Genomic DNA, 15,313 nt, shown 5'->3' with positions numbered 1-15,313 from the left:
TTTCTTCCTCCAGGCTTGAGACTCATAAACATCAGTAGGATGAGTTTTATATTTGGGTTGGACCCAAAATCTAGACGGATCCATTTCCCCCTAATTTATACCAGTTTCAACGGGGAGAAAGCAGCAGGAGGCTGAATTTTTGCTCTGGGAGATCCCCTGGTTCCTCTGTCTGTAGCAGGCAGAGAGGGAGGGAAGGAGGGGGGACATATTGAAAGGAGCTCATGAACTGTCCATGAACTGAGACAGATAAGTGCCAGAGAGAGCCAGCATCAGCACCAGCTGCAGGGCTGAGCAGGAGCAAAATCCCGTGTTCCCTCCTGGAGGTTTCCACAGCAGCGGTGCTGAGAAATGAGAATGCAGCCAGGGCTCATCCCTGGAGACCACAGAAGGAGCTGACCATCCAAAGACCCCTTAGGTAGCAGAAGGTGGGTGGTACGGCAGTTCAGCTGAAGTACCAGGTGGTTCTTTCATTGAGTCATTCAATAAATATTTATTGAGGACCTACTATGTGCCAGCACTCTGCTAGGCACAGATTCGGTGGTGAATAAAAAAGACAGTGCCTGCCCTTAAAGACAGGATAGGTCAGTGGGTGGGGATGGTCTACCCTGGTGAGAAAGTAAAGTCTGGAGTCAGAGAAGGTGTGGGTGCACCAGCTGAAAGGGTAGGGTTAGAGGCCAGGTTCCCACAGCTGATAACAGAGACTTCTTCATCTTCCCAGAATCTCCAGGAAAGTGCTGCACATCTGGAAATGCAACTTGGCGATCCAGCTGTGGCCTCCAAGCCCTGTCTTTGACGTTGCCCTCAAAGTCTCAGGTACCGAACGTTGGTCCCCAAAAACAGGAAGTCCTAGGAGAGACAAGACAGGATGGGATGGTGAAAGCATCCTCTGCTCCAAAAAGACGCATCTCTGATTTAAAGGGAGGCCCACATCTGGGGAAGCACATGTTGTGTCAGAAACCAGGTCAGCACATAAATCGAGCGTGTGTCTCTGTCCCCAAGGTCTCCATAAAGCACAGCTTTTGCCGGCTACCTTCTCTAAGGTGGCAATTTATCTGTCATTTCCCAAGCTGCTGCTTTCTGGCAGACCTCATAAATGTCCTTCGTGTCACCTAAATTCTCTCTCCTTGGCAAATAACACAAAACTGTGAGCTGCTGGGGTTTACTCTCCCACCCCCTCGTAAGTTTCCCTCACCTAAGGCACAGGAATTCTGAACTCAGAGCAAAATCCAATTCTTTTCCCTGGTTTTTGGCGTGAAAACACATTGGCAGAGTTGACTTCAAAATTCTAATGCATGTTGATTATATATACAGTTGACCAGTTGTTAAATGAGGGTTAGGGGCGCTGATGCTCCATGGGTGGAAAATCCATGTAGAGCTTACAGTCAGTCAGCTCTCTGTATCCACGATTCCTCGCATCTGTGATTCAGCATGCCCAGATTCAACCAGCTGTGCAGATGGTGTAATAACTTAGTATTTACTATGGGGAAAAAAGGGCTTCCCTGGTAGCTCAGTTGGTAAAGAATCCACCCGCAATGCAGGAAACCCCAGTTCGATTCCTGGGTTGGGAAGATCCGCTGGAGAAGGGATGGGCTACCCACTCCCATTATTCTTGGGCTTCCGTTGTGGCTCAGCTGGTAAAGAATCTGCCAGCAATGCAGGAAACCTGGGTTTTATCCCTGGGTTGGGAAGATCCCCTGGAGAAGGGAAAGGCTACCCACTCCAATATTCTGGCCTAGAGAATTCCATAGACTGTATAGTCCATGGGGTCTCAAAGAGTTGGATACAACTGAGTGACTTTCACTTTCACTTTTTGTTGAAAAAAAATCTGCATATAAGAGAATCTGGGGACTTTCAAACCCGTGTTGCTTAAGGGTCAGTCTAACGAATCTTCTAGTGACTTCCATTATGCCAAACAGCTAAAAGCGCTAATCTTCACAAGAGCCTAGTGAGGTTTGGGCTACACCTCATTTGACAGAGGAGAAAACTGAGGCCAGCTGATTGAACTGTCACTCAGTCCTTGCTTTCAACAATGATCTATCTCACTCCTCACATGCTCTCAATAAGAGTTGGATATTGACTATCTCTGGGTCCAGAAGAGCTCCAGACATTTGTTTTTCAAATGTGCCAGGCGATGTCTGTTTCGATGTTTCTGATCACTCTGCTGCCTGTCACTCTCTTCAGTAGCTGTTATTTGCTGGATGTTGACTATGTATCAGGTACAAAGCAATATGTCCTTAAATGCTCACAAGCCTGCCAACCCAGTCCTCCCACCTCACAGATGCTGTTCTAGAAAGATAACCTGAACCGTGGGGCACAGATGGCGCATAAAATGCTCAGCCAGAATAGTGGAGAGTCTAATGAAGAATAAGACATATTCCTCGGTATTCAAATAGTTATAAATGATGGTTCATGGCATGGTTGGGATGGTATTCAACATAGGTGGAGAGGAGACTCAATTGCAACACAAAGAAAAAAAGAGAAGAAAGAATAACAAGTCTGAGAGCTAACAAGGCAACTATCCAAAACAATTTCAAAAAGTGCTTAGAGAAAACAACAGGCTGGAAGGAAGGACACCATAAGTCAGGCTGTGGGTGCGGTGGGGCAATGGGTTTATGAGGGTCAGCACACCAAACATGAATCCATGACAAACCTCTTCCACTTAAGTAATTAGAAGAAATGCTATTCTATTCCACCTTTTTCTATTCTTTTCCATTCCATTCCATTCTATGTTTTGGCCATGCAGTGAGGCTTGCGGAACCTTAGTTCCCTAACCAGGGATTGAATGTAGGCCCTCAGCAGTGAAAGTGCTGAGTCTTAACCACTGGACCACTAGGGAAATACCAAGAAATGAGAAATTTCAAAAGTGCACAAATGCCTTTCAGAACCTGAACAGTTGGTGTGTTTAAGACTGCTGTATTTTCAAAATGAGCTCATCCTGAGGTTCCCCTTGGTCACCCATGGTGGGGGGTGGAGGTGGAAAAGCTGTGGCACAGATTGTGTCAAATCCTTCCTGCCCTAATAAAGGACAATTTATTAGGTGACACTTATAAAGCACACGTGGATGTCTTCATGGCATCCCAGCTGACCCCAAATTGTTCCACCCCAGTCCAGGCTTTCCCAGCTGCAGGGTTGGGCTGGGTCCCACCCACTGAGTTATAGCCTGCCAAGCAGGAAAGCTCACCAATCCCCTCCGCAAATCCTCAGACCGCCCCCCCCCCCCCTTGAATCCACTGACCTTGTGGATCTGGAGAATGGGGTCGGAGAGCTGAATTCTCTTTAGCAGAGGGAGAGGGAAGCCTTCTGCCAACTTCTCTGGAGGTAGAGGCAGAACGTTGAGAGATTTGTTAGTAAATAATTATGGAGAAAATCTTACCAAAAACAAGTTCCTCTCTGCAAACTCCATACACAGTATATTTCCATTTAATTATAACTGAAGATTGGGATTACTATTCTCAAGTTCAGATAAGGAAACTGAAGCACAGAATGGCCAAGTAACTTGTGCTAGGTCACACAGCTAGAAAGCGGAAGAACTGAGGCTTGATGCCAGGCAGGCTGACACAGGAGCCTGAACTCAGCCATGGTGCTCTGTGGAGGTAGAGGCAAGGATAGGGCAGTGTCCACTCATGATAAGAAGCTAGTGGGTACTTGCTCTCGGCCCCCTGCCTGTATCCTGCTTTCTACTGCAGCCAAATGAAGCAGGGCCTCATGGAAAGAGGGTTTAGGTCTTTAAGCTTTTGTTTTTGACTAAGGAGTTAGCAACTAACTGGGAAATGTAAATTTAGAGGTGGACAGGTAGCTCAAGTGCTAAAGAATCCTGCCAATGCAGGAGCCACAGGAGACACGTGTTTGATCCTTCAGTTGGGAAGATCCCCTGGAGAAGAAAAGGGCAACTCACTCCAGAATTCTTGCCTGGGAATTCCCATGGGCAGAGGAGCCTGGCGGGCTACAACCCGTGGGGTCACCAAGAGTTGGACACGACTGAGCATGCACGCACCTTGCCTTGGGCTCTGCATGTTAATTTGGTTCTCAGTGTTTCACCTGTCACTTCAGGGTGTGTGTGGGCACTTCTGTGAGCCCTTCTTTCTTCCTTAGGAGGAGGTTTCCTGTGCTCCCAAAACTGCCCGTGTCCCCAACCCTCGTTAGAACCGTGGAAGAAGATGAGGCGAACTTCAACACCCATCTCACAGACAGGCCACTGAAACTGAGAGGATAAGTGACTCGCTCAGATCACGCAGCCTGCAGGAGAGCCCTGGTTCCAGCTTTCTTTCCCCCAAAGGGCAGTGTCCACTCTTGACTTAGAAAAGTCCATAGTGATTCTTACCATTGATCTTGGGGTAAAAGTTGTTGAGAAGGTAATAATTGAGCAGTGCCTCCAACAGCTCCGCCTAGTGGAGAATAGGAGAGTTACACCATAATCCCATGTACTATCTTGCCCACCAACAAACCCACAAGAACCACCCTTAGGGGTGGGGTGGTCCTGTAAGTGCTGACATGGCAAAAGCCTTGGGGGAAAAAAAAAAAGCAAATTTCAGGTAGATACCTACATCATGCTATTGCTTTATAAGATAAAACTATTTTGAGATGCATGTTCATGTGTGTACAAAGTGATAGAAAATTTTGGAAGACTGCACAACCACCACGCCTACACGATCTTTCCTCTAGGAAGAACATCAAGGTTTGGCTTAGCCTTAAATTTAGTATGTAATTTTTCTTTTTGCAGTGAAAATGTTTTCCGAAATCACTTATATAACAAAAAATGATTTTAAAGTTGAAACAAAAATTATGAAACCCAATTTTAACACTCACTGTGTGCCAGGTATTAGGACTCAGAGTATGATACATATATATACTGGATTTGCTGTAAGTCTTCAAAGTTAATATTAATGCCCCCATTTCACAGATAAGAAAACTAAGAACCACAGAATGAAAGTGACGTTCTAGAAATTGAATCCAGATTTATATGAATCTACAAGTCTTGTTTTTTACAGTCGGTGTTGGGAAAACCTGATAGGATGACTTGAAACAAATATTTATTTAGTTTAAAATATCTTTTTTTTGGTTGCGCTAGGTCTTCGGTGCTACCCGCGGGCTTTCTCTAGTTGTGGTGAGTGGGGGCTCCTCTCTAGCTGTGCTGCCCGGGCTTCTCATTGTGGTGGCTTCTTTTGTTGCAGAGCACGGGCTCCAGGCACATGGGCTTCAGTACTTGCCGCGCTCGGTCTTGGTTGCTCCGTGGCATGTGGAATCTTCCTGGATCAGGGACCGAACCCGTGTCTCCTGCATTGGCAGGCGGATTCTCATCCACTGTTCCACCAGGGAAGTCCCAGGATGACTTTTTGTGACTCTTTACATAGGAATAATTTACTTCACAACACATTTTTACATGCCAGGCATGGATACAGTATTAGTGTGTTATTATTCTCTTCATCCTTCATTCTCTGAAAGGAGTCATCCTGCGGGGCCCCTGTGACCAGCGTCTCTCCTCACACTTATGTGTTTATGTCCTCTGGCACCTGAGGGAAAGTCTGGTCAGTGGAGGGCAGGTAGAGGGGGGTCCGAGAGGACCAGTGTCCATAGGATGGTGAAAAGGTAGCCAACTACTGTAGGTTAAATCTTTCCATCTCCTCCTTGACCTGTGAGGAGGAACATCACCACACTTTCCCTCTTCAGAAATCTCTCCTTGAGTGTTTCAGCCCACGCAAATCTTCCCATTCTTTTTTCTCCTTTCATATGGGGACTTTTCGCCATGGCCACGTTTCCTCTTTGTGGAAATCGTCTCTTGGTTTTGCCTGCCCAGCCATCGATTCCTTTTGTTTAAATAACAGAATTCCTATTTTCTTCAGGGGAATGCTCCTTTCCTTTCTCAGTCCACGTGGTTTGGGACTGCAAATATCGGTTCTGGGAGTGTAGATGAAACTCATGCTGGTTGATTGGCTTTGTCCAATTTCCAGCCAAGATGTTTGGCTAAAGATGGGCACTTGATTAAGAATAATCCAATGAGGACTAGCACACGATCTTTTTTTTTTTTTTAATAAAACTACAGGAAATTCGGGAATTTTCCACCAATGGGAAGAACCTGACTAAGGATGAAGCCAACAGATAAAAACAGAATGGAGAGGCAGAGATTCTTCTCTTAATATATACATATATATATGTTCTTTTTTCTTTTAAAAAAACTGCATGAAAGATTCTTTAAACTCTATAGTGCGCTACAGTTTTCAGAAGTTTCGCACACACGATTTCATACAGTCCTATAATAACTTCCCCTGCCTTTTCAAATTGATGCACTAATCTGAACACCTGGATCCAGCTATGCCTGAAACCTCTAGCCTTAGCTTTTTTATTTTTGTTTTTTAGTTGTATGATTCTATTCATTCCTCCTCTTTGCTTAAGACACTTTTAGTTAGCCTTTTTTTCCTTGCAATTAAAAGAATTCTGTCCACCAAATGATTTAATTGTACACTGCCTAATATTGGGGGTAACTGTTCTTCTGCCCGATGTTTCTTGTCCTCAGGGACTTCTATGATTTCTAGGGCTGAGAGTAACTCTTCTCCTTCTCTATTACAGGTGCCAAAGCACTGCTTAGTAAATACTCTAAATTATTACCCTAATCATTTCTTACATAAAAGCAACAATAACTTACACTGAATCGTCCAACTTTAGATTCTTTCAGTTCCACTTGTATCCTATAACAAATCAGAGAAGATTCAGAGATGTGGGCGTTATGTTCAAGGGAAACCTAAGGTGGGGATTCCCCAGAAGGAAACCTAACTGGAGAAAGCATAGTGCCAAGGGTGTGGTAGAGTGAGAGCGAGAAAGATTATTGAGGAACCAAAAACAATGATACGACCTTACTGGGAAGACTTGCAGAGGGGAAGTGTGTAGTGTAAAAGCACTCAATCTCTATAATTTCAGGAAGTCAGTATTGCTGATGTCTAAAATTCATAGATAAGGGAAAAACAGTAAATTCTTTAGAAGTTTGGAAGTAATGGTGGAAAGGAAGTTTAAGGAGACAGGTCCAGTGGGGGAAAACAATTGGGCCAGTTGGGTTAAAATTTAAGTTTGCTTCCTCACCCAGTGGTGGGCCCTAAGGTTGAAGGAGGATCCAATTACATCCCACCTCCAGCTGCACTGAATCAGCTGCAGTGTCAGATGGAGTGAGCCCAGTTGAGCGCCCCCACGTGGGCAGTAGGCTGACTTACTTTCCTGGCTCCAAGAATCCAGTGATCTTGCTGGTGTTGAAGGTCAACATGGCAGACACATTAGTGGCCTGGAAATTCCAGTAAAAAGAAACAGGTCTAAATGAAGGAGGTTGTCATGTACAGGATGCATAACTATGAGAACTGGCTGTCTCCTCTAAACTAATACCTCACTGAGTTAAAGCAGGACCTTGCCCACTGGACTGTAGGCTACCAGGAAGCTCATTGTAGGTACTCAATAAATGTTTGAACTTGGGACTTGAACATTTTTACTTGAAATTGCTCACTATTATGGGCTTCCAAGGTGGCACTAGTGGTAAAGAATCCACCTGTAATGCAGGAAACCCAGGTTCGATCCCTGGGTTGGGAAGATCCCCTGGAGGAGCGTATAGCAACCCATTCCAGTATTCTTGCCTGGAGAATCCCCATGGACAGAGGAGCCTGGAGGGCTAAAGTCCACAGGGTCACAAAGAGTTGGACATGACTGAAATGACTTAGCATGGCATGGCTGACTACGATAGCAATTAAACTTTGAACAGACTACCGAGAGAAGATGTGCGGTGCTTTGTTGCTTCATCGTGTCCAGCGCTTTGTGATCCCATGGACCGCAGCCTACCAGGCTCCTCCGTCCATGGGGATTCTCCAGGCAAGAATACTGGAGCGGGTTGCCATGCCCTCCTCCAGGGGGTCTTCCTGACCCAGGGATCGAACCCAAGTCTCCTGCATTGCAGGCGGATTCTTTACTGTCTGAGCCACCAAGGTGCAGAGGCTTATCTCTGGAGATCTCTAAAGGGATCCTTTCTAGCTGTCTCAGGGCCAAGATTCAGCTCTAAGAAATAATAACAGTAATAATAATAAATTATGTTTTAATTTAAAATATGTTGATGACAAGTTCGATGACAATGACGCCCATTAAATTGCACGTCACCATCTGGGTGCGATTGTTCCTGTTTAGCTGCTAAATCTGGACTTCTCCTTACGGACTCACTTAGTGGAACAAGCATACATTAAATAAACCTGCAAAGAGCTACATAAGTATCTTTACATAAGTCCTATGAAGAAAAATAATAGGATGCCATAAGACAAAAAAGTGACAAGGGTCGTAAGATAGATCAGGGATAAGGGCAATCAAGAAAGGCCAATCTTGGGACTTTCCCGGTGGTCCAGTGGTTAAGAATCTGCCTGCCAATGCAGGGGACATGCGTTCGATCCCTGGTCTGGGAACTAAGACCCCACATGCTGTGGGGCAACTAAGCCTGTGCATCACAGTCTGAAGACTGCATGCCCCATAAGCTGCGCTCTATGACAACAGAAGCCAGCACAATGAGAAGCTTGTGCACTGCAACTAGAGAGTAGCCCCCAGTCTCTGCAACTAGAGAAATGAAGACCCATAGCAACCAAAAATAAATAAACTTAGATAAAAAAGAAGAGAAAGGCCTATCTGAGGATCCTTAAGTTGAGATCAATTTTAAGGAATTAACCAGGTGGTCAGTGCAAGGAAGAACCAGCAGGAAAAGGCAACAACATTTGCAAAGGCTTTGAACCTTACCACACCGAGCCGGAAGACAGGCTCCTTGACGGAGTTGGGCAGGAGCACAAAGGCCTCGATCTCCATCTGGGCGGCTGTGGACAGATTCCCAGGGCTGAAGTTCAGGCATGGGGCAGAGATCACTGCTCCCTGGAGCTCCAAGTTTGTGTTGGGGTACAGTCTGGCTATCTGAGGGTGGAATGAAGAGATTATGTCGAGAAGAAAATATGCAGGTTTGCTGGGACAACCTGGAGGGAGCTAGAGCAAGCTGAGACCACCTGTTGGTTTAATTTCCACAAAATGCTCTGTGCCTTGTTCTCTTAAAGGTATCACTGGACATCCTTCCATGTCAGACATATAGAGCCTGCGTCACCTCCTGGCTGAACTGTATTCTATTCCACTGTGTGTGGGTACTACAAATGATCTAATCTTATTGGGCATCAAGTTGTCTCCAAAGTGTTGCCTTTTAATAACTACTCCCCTGTGTACCCTTGGCTATTATTTTGGGGGATACATTCCCTGCGGACTCCAAGGACAAGAATATTTTTAAAGCTTCTGCCAGGTATTGCCAAACTATCCTCCAGAAAGGTTGGACTGAGTTTTTTCACTCCACACCCCTCCCTGGGCCATCGCTGAGAGCTATTGCTTCTCTAGAGCCCGCACGCCTGGCTCCCTTCCCCCTAGTCTGATAACTGCATACGCCAATGTTTTTGAGATATGACACACCTAGATTCTAGCATTTAAAAAGCTCTGGCAATTTTCTGTTTAATTAAAATTTAATCTGGGGTCAAGACTGTTCCGTGTAGGGGGGAAGTTGGTAGAGGAACAGTCCCAAGAGCCTTTTAACTATGCAAATATAAAATCTACGTTCTATTGTAAAAGGGAGATGTTTAGAAGGTTGAGGAGGTAAATCACTTTCCCTCAAAAGGATAGCTGATCTGCTTATGTGTCAGGTTGATTATGATGTGAGCAGGAAGGAGGAGGGGGAGTTTCCTCCTCTTTCTGGGCAAAAAGGGCTGTTGGAGCCAGGATGTGGCCAAGGTCCCAAAGCTAGTGCCAACAATACAGCGGCAGGTTGGGCTGTTGTGGGGTTCTAGGGAGAGAAGGGGCCTGCTGTGGGGGGTGCCTTATGGAAGGAGATGACCCAGGTACTGCAGCATTTGAAGTTTAACAATTTTCCCATCATTATAATTCCTCTCAGCCATCATCAAGCCTCCTGAAAGGAACTTTAAACACTACTGCCTATCTGAGCGGTGTCTTAAGGGTACCCAGAAATTAGAGGAGAAGACAGGTAGATTTCTATGGGATTAAATGAGACATTGCACATAAAGAGCTTAGTCCAGCAATGACAGAGCTACAGGGTTATTCACCGTGTCACTGATATAGCAAAGAGAAAACGTACATGTCCTTCCATGGGAGACCCAGATACTCAAACTATGCTCAGTCCATAATACAATGGCAGACAGGATTCCCAGGAAAACAAGAGTGAGGAAGCTTTTTATTTACCTATACAGAATCATCTTCTGGTACAGTAGGGGAAAAAGTAAGGTGAAAACTGGTGTGTAAAATATACCTCCATTTGTGTAAAAAACAAAGGAAAGACAAATAACATTTGTTTGTATATACATACAATCTCCCCAGAAGGATGTGTGCAATCTGATAATATTGGTAGACTTGGGGTGTGAGCTGGATGTTTAGGGGACAGGAGTGGATGGGAATTTTCACTCTATAACTTTTTAGGTCTTTTGAATCTTGAACCATGAGAATTTATTATCCATTCAAAAGATAATTTTTGTAAAGCTGCAAGAACAGGGCCTGACCGCTACTACACCCTCTGTGAATTGGGGTACATTTTGTGGGGCCTGTCAGTATTCCTTGGGATTGTCAGAGATCATCAGTAAGAGACTGGGTGGTCTGTGGTTCCAGGAGACACAGGGCTTGGGCCTCTGTCATTTTGACTTTGAAGGGAAACCTGTAGCACCCCAGCCTTCAGTGGGGACCCTGCTGTGGGCCTTCTGACTCTTGATCAAGCTGAGAGGAGGTTGCAGGTTTTAAAGAATACTCCTGAAGGCTTTCGGGGCTCAACCTGCACCCTGAGGGCTAAGGGAAGCCTTACCCTGGGAACAAAGGCGCGGAAGGACTTGGTGTTCAGTCGAATGGTAGAATCAGGTGGAATCTGCAATGAAGGGACACAAAGAAGTTTTAGGTGCTCCGGCCAGAGCTGAAGGTCTGAAGAGAGATGGGGAAGTGAGAGGGTATTTAATAATGTAGCTTCTTGACTGCTTGCGGTTACCATGGCAATGATGATATGCTTGTTCTGCATTCACCGTGAGCACATGAATCCCTGGGGTCTTGGATGCTCTCCTTGGGGCATAGGTGACATGCAGGACTCAATCAGAGGATCCACAAGAGTGAGATTTGCAGTCTCACAGACCTAGGTTTGACTCTAGGTTACTATGTAATCCCAGCTGAGTCCCTTTCCCTCTCTGAGCCTCAACTTCCTCACCTATAAAATGGAGATAATTATGTGTGTGCGTGTATGTGTGTGTGTTAAGTTGCTTCATTTATGTCTGACTCTTTGCGACCCCATGAAATGTAGCCCACCAGGCTCCTCTGTCCATGGGATTCTCCAAGCAAGAATATTGGAGTGGGTTACTGGGCCCTCCTCCGGGGGATCTTCCAGACCCAGGGATTGAACCCATGTCTCTTATGTCTCCTGCACTGGCAGGTGGGTTCTTTACCACTAGTGCCAGTCCAAGAGATAATTATAGTCCCCACTTGTTGGGTTATTGTCAGAGCTAAATGAAATGGTGAGTATAAAACATTTAGCCCAAGGCCTACCACATAGTGGGCATTCAATAAAACACAGCTACTATGATCCCTTCTGCTGAAGGAAAGGTCTGTACCACAGGTGGGAAGGGTGACTCAAAAATGACAATAGAAGTAAATGACCCTGGCATGGATGAGAAATCATTCAAAGGACAAATGTCACTCCATCCATCACTGCTGGTCTCCAATTTATTACCAGGATTGGCTGGACCATCCAGTTTGGACTGCATTGTGTTTCCTCCACCATCCTGACATGGAACACGAGGCTTCAGCTTTTACAAAGAGCTACAAGAAACAGCTGCCTAAAACCCCAGAAATTTGAAAGAAACAAAGAAATTTTCATGATGTGACCCACTATAAAATGTAGTAACCTTTATACAAAGCCACATTGGAGACAGTTTTGTTTTAGAGGTAAATGCTAAGGTGACGTCTTCTCTCCTTTTCACTATGAATCCCTAAATCCTGTACTCTTTCCATTTTGACTACAGGAAGCACTCACACAGATCTGTGGTTTTTAAAAAATTCAACTTATGGGTCCCGTGTCTCCATAATTGTGCCTTACTTTTAACTTGGTCTTTATTTTCTATTCTATGAAATCTTATGAATTTATCAGTGTATCTATTATCCTGCCTCCTTCACTAAAATCTTTTTTTAAATCTCCACAAACCATCAGGATGAAAGAAAATATGCATGAGAACAGATCTAGGGACTTCCCTGGTGGTCCAGTGGTTAAAAACCTGCAGGGGACACAGGTTCAATCCCTGGTCAGGGAACTAAGATCCCACATGCCATGGGAAAGCTAAGCCTGAATGCTGCAAATACTGAGCCCATGTAATCTAGAGTCCATGCTCCACAACTAGAGAAGCCCCCGTGCTCCACAGGACCCAGCACGTGCACACACACACACACACACACACACACACACACAAAGATAACGGATCTAGACAGGAGGGAAAAGTAAAATATGGACAAGCAAGCCACAAAATCTTCCACAATTGTTATAATGGAGAAAGAACTTTGAGCTTCCTGGCCACCAAAGCGAAAAGGGAAATTGTGTTAACATATTTTTCCTGTTCTTGATCTTTTTTCTTAGTTATAGTTTACTATTTCACTGATGTAAATGGGTGGAAAAGAAAGAGGAAGGAAGACCAAGTGACAAAGTCATCTGTGAGAGCTATTCTGCTACAAGTCTCACCATGTCATCCGTGATAGTAAAGTTCAGGAATCCCGCTTTATGATAAACTAGGCTGGCGGTGTTGAAGGCATAATCAGAGATGGCAAAGTAGACCATTCGGCTGTGTTCCTCAGGAAGGTTCATGACAGGAGCAAGGAAAGCAACTGGGAAGCGGTCCTCTAGGCTAAAAATTTCTCCCTAGAAAGAGAGAGAGAGAGAATCCATTTGAACTTTTCTAAGTCTATCCCAGGGCTAGACACCTGAGCTGGGAGCCTATAGAGTCTGATGAGGGAACACTGGCTAGAAACACTGCCTGAAATTCCACCATTAAAGATGTTTTCCTTGGAATCTTAAAAAAAAAAAAAAAAAGATCCAAATGAACTTGTTTACAAAATGGAAGTAGAGTCACAGATGTAGGGAGCAAACTTATGGTTCCTAGAGGATGGGGCAGGGGAAGGGATAAGTTGGGATCCTGGGACTGACACATATACACTGCTAAATACAAAATAGATGACTGATGAGAACCTGCTGCATAGCACAGGGAACGCTCCTCAGTAGTCTGTAATGATCTATATGGGAACAGAACCTTAGAAAAAGAGTGGATATATGTCTCTCTATAACTAATTCACCTTGCTGTAGGCCTGAAATTAACACAGCACTGTAAATCATCTACGTGTGTGTGCTCAGTCACTCCGTCGTGTCTGACTCTTTGTGATCCCAGGGGCTGGGGCCTGTCAGGCTCCTCTTGTCCATGGAATTTTTCAGGCAAGAGTACTGGAGTGCGTTGCCATGTTCCTCCTCCAGGGGCTCTTCCCGACTCAGGGATTGAACCCATGTCTCCTGCACTGGCAAGTAGATTCTTTATCACTAGAGTTACTTGGGTCACTCAAATCAACTATACTCCAATAAAATTGTTTTAAAAAATATGCTTTCCTTTGGGTCAAAGTGTATGTCCAGGATCCCCTAATGAAACGCTCATCAGAAGCTTTGGTGTTTTAACCTATAGGACCTCTTGGCCAGCTCTTCAGTGCCATCGAGGGCCAGCTCTGGTTAATGTCACCTGCAAGGTGGGATAGGTGAAGGAGTGGAGTTGGGGGCAGGGGAGGAAGGAAGTTTCAAGGCCTAAGTGATGTAAGACACCATGGAAGGATCCTGGCTCTGGGAATACTCCCCACCACTCCATATTGCCCTGCCCTTGACACAGTGGGAACCACGGGGACACAGGGACAGATCTGAAGCTGGGGAACAGGAGGCCCCAAGAAAGGGCTGAGCTGAGGGAATGCCACACCAGGGCTGGACCCACTCAAGCCCCTGACCCAGGACCCTTACCTTGAACATCACATCCAGCATTTGGGCTGTTGCTTGAGGGGCCCCCATTAAGCTGTAATCAAGGCCAGCGAGATGGTCAATCTTCGTTGTGACTGTGAACCAGGGGAAGGGACAGAATTAGGAGGCGGGTGATGCAGAAGTGGTGAGGGCTCTGGCTGACCCACACTCCCTCTGGAGAGGTCTCCAGAGCCCCTTGCCCCTCCACCTTAAGACCCTCCACCCAGTCCAGTGCTGGGGCAAAGAGCTCCTTCACCAAGAAAGAGGTGACATGGTTTCTTCTGTTCGGCTGATGATTTAGCCACAAGGGGACAGGTGTGCTTAGCCCAGAGCCTGAGCAGTTTCCAGAGTCTTACACACACACACACCCCCCCCCCCCCCGCCACACACACACACAGCCTGAGCGCAGGAGGAGCTCAGGTGTGGCAGCCCCTCCATACCCAGAACTTCACACCAAAGAAGACATACGATAGGGAAAATTCTCCAACCGAAGATATTGCTCTTCAACTTTATAACCAAGACCTTGATCTTCAAGGAAACCAGCCTCCTACCAATATCAACAAATAACCAGGAAGGCGGGGCCATGTTCAGAGGACCCAGAGACTCCCCTCCAAGACCTTGGGGGCAGGAGCTCTCTCTCCCACATGCTGGGGCCTCTGTGCCCACATGGGTCTCCACTGAAGGGAAGGTTAGCAGTGAGTGTGGAGGCCTGGGGGCCAAGGCATCAGGGAACACCTCCAATTGTCCAGGACCTGTCCCTGACAACTTTACCTGTGTAGCCTAACTCTGGAGCCTCTGCTTGTAGAGAACTGTTCTATAGGTACTCTTAAGTGCAGGCAAAGAGGTAGTATGAGATGCTCTCTGCCCCATTGTTGGTAATAGGAAAGGATGACAACAAACCTACCTGTCCAGCAGCTGGGGGCTCACTAAATAAATGGAGACACATCCATAAGATAGAACACTGTGCAGTTATTAAAATGAAGTCTAGGGACTTCCTTGGAAGTCCAGCGGTTGGTGGTTACTCCACGCTTCCACTGCAGGGGGCACAAGTTCGATCACTGATTGGGGACCTAAGATCCTGCAAGCTGAGTGGCATGGCCAAAAAAAAATGACGTCTATATAATTATTTTGGAAAACTGTTTGGCAGGATCTGGTAAGGCTGAACCTAGGCACATCACAGGAACCTGTAATTTCTCTCCTGCATATATATTCCAAGATCCATGTCCATATGACCTAGAATATTCACAGCAGTACTACCCA

At 45.8% G+C, this 15,313-nt stretch overlaps 1 protein-coding gene across 1 annotated transcript in view; it reads right to left on the bottom strand.

Moving 5' to 3' along the window:
* Positions 1-470: 470 nt before the first annotated feature.
* The window catches only part of LOC122681495 (lipopolysaccharide binding protein), a 31,894-nt gene continuing 17,051 nt past the window's right edge, over positions 471-15,313 (bottom strand). The window contains exons 7-15 of the mRNA XM_043883655.1: positions 14,057-14,148; positions 12,749-12,925; positions 10,841-10,900; positions 8,746-8,913; positions 7,200-7,267; positions 6,641-6,683; positions 4,322-4,385; positions 3,236-3,312; positions 471-846 (exon numbers count right to left, since the gene is read on the bottom strand). Coding sequence (XP_043739590.1) covers positions 802-846; positions 3,236-3,312; positions 4,322-4,385; positions 6,641-6,683; positions 7,200-7,267; positions 8,746-8,913; positions 10,841-10,900; positions 12,749-12,925; positions 14,057-14,148 — 794 coding nt within the window. The 3' untranslated portion in view covers positions 471-801. The remainder of the gene's footprint in view (positions 847-3,235; positions 3,313-4,321; positions 4,386-6,640; positions 6,684-7,199; positions 7,268-8,745; positions 8,914-10,840; positions 10,901-12,748; positions 12,926-14,056; positions 14,149-15,313) is intronic.

The sequence above is a fragment of the Cervus elaphus genome, chromosome 23 (assembly GCF_910594005.1).
Source record: "Cervus elaphus chromosome 23, mCerEla1.1, whole genome shotgun sequence".
In the NCBI taxonomy this organism is placed as follows: Eukaryota; Metazoa; Chordata; class Mammalia; order Artiodactyla; family Cervidae; genus Cervus; species Cervus elaphus.
This window is presented reverse-complemented; position numbering and strand designations above follow the sequence as displayed.